General features: G+C 44.0%; 1 protein-coding gene across 1 annotated transcript in view; it reads left to right on the forward strand.

Annotated features, from left to right (window-relative positions):
* The window catches only part of fkbp9 (FKBP prolyl isomerase 9), a 14,789-nt gene that overhangs the window by 4,896 nt on the left and 4,893 nt on the right, over positions 1–5,000 (forward strand). Inside the window, exons 4-7 of the mRNA XM_083646331.1 lie at positions 1–100; positions 684–873; positions 3,026–3,171; positions 3,359–3,548. The exon at positions 1–100 is cut by the window's left edge and continues 46 nt beyond it. Coding sequence (XP_083502457.1) covers positions 1–100; positions 684–873; positions 3,026–3,171; positions 3,359–3,548 — 626 coding nt within the window. The remainder of the gene's footprint in view (positions 101–683; positions 874–3,025; positions 3,172–3,358; positions 3,549–5,000) is intronic.

Raw genomic sequence — 5,000 nt, forward strand, 5'->3', positions numbered from 1 at the left:
CTGATCGCTGGTATGGACAAGGGACTGCTGGGGATGTGTGTCGGAGAGCGACGCATCATCACTATGCCCCCGTCACTTGGATATGGCGAGAATGGAGACGGTGGGTGTTCTCCCCTAATCCTTTCCACTGGGCGTTTTAACACTACCGAAGTCTTAGGTGTGCTAACTTAACTTAACTGTGTTAACTTAAGTGTGTCCACAATCCTTAAACAAAGACATTTGAGTCGAGTAAAAAGCCTTCAGGAATTCCCAAGGCCTCAATGCTGCAGTGGAAAGCAACAGGTGCTGTAGTTGCATATTTGGAACACATGGGGGCAGCACATCACACATTATGCAGTGAAACCCGACCATGTCACTTTATTCACTCAATTGCCGTCTTAAAGGAACAGTTCACCCAAAAATCAAAATTCAGTGATTACCCCCATTCTAGTCTACACTCTCACCCCCATGCCTGTGGAACGCCGGGTGAAGTTTTTTAGTCCACAAAACCTTTGTGGAGTTTTCCAGGGAAACACAGTTACAGCAATCTCCTACACAACTGAAGTGAATGGTGACCAGCTTTCAAATGTAATCGTAATCCAAGTCTCCAGAAGCCCCGAGATGCCAGGTTGACTTGAAAAGACAATATTTACACCCTGTTTTCAACTGAAATCTCCATTTCCCCTCCCTCCTTTCCTCCCCAGGCAGCGACATCCCAGGCCAGGCGTCTCTGGTGTTTGATGTTGTGCTGCTGGACCTCCACAACCCCAGAGACGGGATCGCATTGACCAATCAGAAGGTGCCTGAGTCCTGCACCAGGAAGACTGTCGCTGGAGACTTTATACGCTACCACTACAACGGTTCACTCCTCGATGGAACCTTCTTTGACTCCAGGTGTGTGTGTGTGTGTGTGTGTGTGTGTGTGTGTTTTCTCTCATATTCTTCATTACGTTACCGTAGTTAATATTGCAGATTCAGAATGGCTTAAACTTATGATAAGACCGGTATTTTTTTATGCATTGCTTAACATCAACAAATCCTACGGGGGAGAAGCATTTGAATATTGATTTGCACGTGGAGGTGCCATCACGATGGTGCGATGTAAAGGGCTCAGTGGTCGATGCCTGCCGGCCATCAGCCCAACCCTAACACAAGGGACTATTTTCTGTGCTACAGAACTACTTTTCTGAGATTGCAAAGTGTTTACAGCCAGCCTTGTTAAGTTGTTTGAGGAAAAAGTTGGCTGGGTCGGTGCCTGGCGATGATGAAATAATTATGTGGCCCAGCCCAGAGCAACTTATTCATTCAATCTTTTTAACCGTTTTATGTCCCGTTATTCCTCAAGTATCCTGAGGGTGGCAGTGTCTTTCCATTAACTAAATAAACAAGTATTGAGAGATGATCTGAAACTTGAAACACCATGACCGGAAACCTCCTGATTCCATTGTGTAATATCACAACTTCCTTTGCATAACATTGCAATATCTTCCACTTTGTGCTCATACTCACAAGATAATATTAGATATGCCTCGGGCCTGTTATTTTCAATTGCAAAAATGAAATATTTAGTGTACCATGTGACCAGGTGTAAACATCAACTGCATCAACATCATTTAATTTTAATTTTAATTTTTATGTTGAATGTTGTGAAAACCACAAGAGGGAGGAGATTCACTGTATTTCCTTTTTCTCTCTTTTTTTTAGACAATTCAGTAGGGTGGTGGTGGGGGGAGGTGTGGGTATGAAAGCTGTCCACAAAGCACTTCCAATTTGTCTTTTAATATTTCATTAGGGCCACAGTACATTCAAAATAGTTTGAGTTTGGTATGATTTGTTGTTAGCTCTATTTATAGACTTACTTGCCTGCCATGTGAGCACATGGTTCTCTTCGGACCCCAGTAAGAATAGCTGTAGCATTTGCTGCAGCTAATGTGGATCTTAATAAACTAAACTAAACTAAACCGTATACCTGGTTTACTGGTATACCAGTCTCCCCATAGATTAGTGAACACCAGTGAGTTGGACTTTCAATGCACATGACTGATTGCCACACAAAGGGTGGTGCTTTACGACCATCACAAACCTGTGGAGTAAACCAGTATAGCCTTGCATGTTGCAATTCTTCATGTAACAATTCTTCCTAACATTTTGACCCTCAAGGTGTTAGGTGATGTCATACCTACATCTCCTCATGAATACCAACTGTTAGATGATGTCATGACTACATCACTATCTGACTACATCACTGGACGCTGTTAGGATGTCATCATTGGGATGTCGACAGTGATGATGTCATAATTTATGATCATGTCATCTTTGATGGTCTCACTGATGATGTCATAACACAATGTGATGTCATAATTTCGGGACCTATAAGAGTTGGCTCTGCTAGTCCTCTGCAGTTGTCCATAGATTCATCTCACGGCAACCTTCTGCAACAGTTCCCAGCTTCGAACCTTGCAGACTCAGCTTATCAGGTGCTTCAGCGTTCCCAGTTATCAAGACCCCCCGTTTACCAAGTGTGTCTTGGCCATCAAGTATCCGCACGTAAACCCTCCAGTCCCACAGCCTAAATCAAGGACGTCCAATCTGCACACAGATAAGACCCAGTCTGTTCTCACAGCCTGTCCTCATGGTTGCCTCCTCCCACTGACAGTTCTCATGAAGTTATCTCAGTAAGAATCAGTGCTTCACAAAGTTAATAACTTGACCTCCTCATACACGCTTTGAAATTCTGAAACTCAGTAGATATTGGAATGCCTAACATACCATACGCAGAAACATGCACGCACGCGCGCATGCACACATACACACACACACACACACACACACACACACACACACACACACACACACACACACACACACACACACACATGTCGGCGCCCGGGTAGTGCATAGGTAGATTCCCTGCACTACTGCCTCCTCTGGTCGGTCAGGGCGCCTGTTCGCGGGGGAGGTGAACTGGGGGGGGGGGATTAGCATAAAAGAAGAAAGAATCATGTCCTTTTGTTTGTTGTGTTACTGAACGCTGTCTATTCTACAGCTACTCTCGCAATCGCACCTATGACACGTATGTGGGTCGGGGCTATGTGATCGCCGGCATGGACGAGGGTCTGATCGGAGTCTGCATCGGAGAGACGCGCACCATCATCATCCCGCCACACCTCGGCTATGGCGAAGAGGGCACAGGTGTGTGTGTGTGTGTGTGTGTGTGTGTGTGTGTGTGTGTGTGTGTGTGTGTGGAATGTTTACATGTTCTTGTGTGCATTAGCATTGTGATAATTCTCCCCAAAATATAATTTCACATTGTATACTCCTGCTGCCTTTTTAATATTGGGTCCTTTTTTGTGTGTTTTTCTTGCCGTCTTTGTCTCAGGCTCTAAGATCCCAGGCTCGGCTGTACTGGTGTTTGACGTTCACATCATAGACTTCCACAACCCATCGGACAATACTGAGGTCACCGTCGTTTACAAGCCGGAGGTCTGTGACAAGCAAACCAAGAAGGGGGACTTTGTCAAATATCACTACAACGCAACTCTGTTGGACGGCTCGCCCATCGACTCAACGTGAGTAACATTGCACGTCTGGACTGGAGGGAAATGTCCCGGGAAACGTACGTAGAAATACTTTGAGATTTCTAACCAAAATTTCCATCAAAAAAGCAAGGAGCATTGTGAAAGTAAAGTAAGTCAAACACCTAGTTTTATTGTTTTATTATTTATTCGCTCTATTCTGATTTGACTCTCAACTATATTGTGGGCAAAAGAGTGCCTTGAGAGCCAGCGAGGTTAAAAAAGTAGAGTCCACACAGCGCATTGTAGACTTAACTCCCAGTTTATTTGTTGAGGATTGACGTTTCGGTCATGGCGACCTTCTGATGAAGGTCACCTTCTGATGAATGTCGCCATGACTGTCTGTTGTCCTGCACCTGCAACACTGAGTGGTGTGTCCTACTTTTGCTTGAGAGCCAGTGAGCAGAGCCGTTTATATAGAAGAGTCGCGACATCTCCGTTCACTCCAATGGACCAGTTTTTCACTCTCAAGAGTTCCCGGAAGTAAGGTTCTGGATTAAGCAGTGCTGTTGAGTTGCAGCAAAATGGACAGTTTGTAATGTACTTTGAAAGGGTCAGACGTTTAAAGAATCAAATTGTACATTATCAGCTTTATTTTAGCATTCAAAAGTAGCGCGAGCCTCCTTCCTGGCTATTCATTGGCTACCTGAGTCACGTATTTTGGACCTCCGCTGATGCGGCTCTCTTACTCTCTTACTTTGCCCTTCCCTGTTGTGATGGAAATCTATTGAGATTCACACTCAGGAAGACTCGGAAAAGTTGATCTTCAAAAAGTAAAGAGTTTATTACAAACTTACAAGTATGGCACAATCTCATCTGAAGTCAGAAGAAAATGGGCCCCGAACAACGGGGTGTCAACGAAGTTATAGTACATGACCCAACCACCACCGAAACCACCGGGCCTGCTGAAGTACCGGCGTTCACAGCTGTTCTAAGAAAAAAGCTAGGCTGTTCAGAGAAACCGACATTTGGGTGATAAGCATGATGTGATTTTGTGGTATCTGCACACGTTGTACCACGGTAGAGTCATCATCGCTCGCTTGCACACTTTAACCACTACTTGTCTAGGTTTCTGTTTTCAGATGTCAATTAACAGCCACACAGGAAACCTGGTTTAGGACCTTACACATAGGAAAATGCCATCACACCTGTTATACTAGACAATCTAAGTCTATGAAGTCTAACTATGCAAACTTTAAACGGTTCACCACATTTAATAATTTATTACTTATTCAGCTTGTAGTTCGCTTTTGTACATTTTGAGAAATCACAGTTTACATTTGATGCTTTTTTTTAGCCTTTACAATGGCAGCCAGTAAAGTCAGCTAGAGTGAATTGTGACATCACGCACTCTAGGCTGGCTCCATAGGCTGCCATTGTAAAGGTTGGGAAAAAAACTACATAAAACATAAACTGTGATTTCTCAAAAAGAGCAAAAGATATCTA

The sequence above is a fragment of the Poromitra crassiceps genome, assembly GCF_964638095.1.
Source record: "Poromitra crassiceps genome assembly, chromosome: 11".
NCBI classification, from domain to species: Eukaryota; Metazoa; Chordata; class Actinopteri; order Beryciformes; family Melamphaidae; genus Poromitra; species Poromitra crassiceps.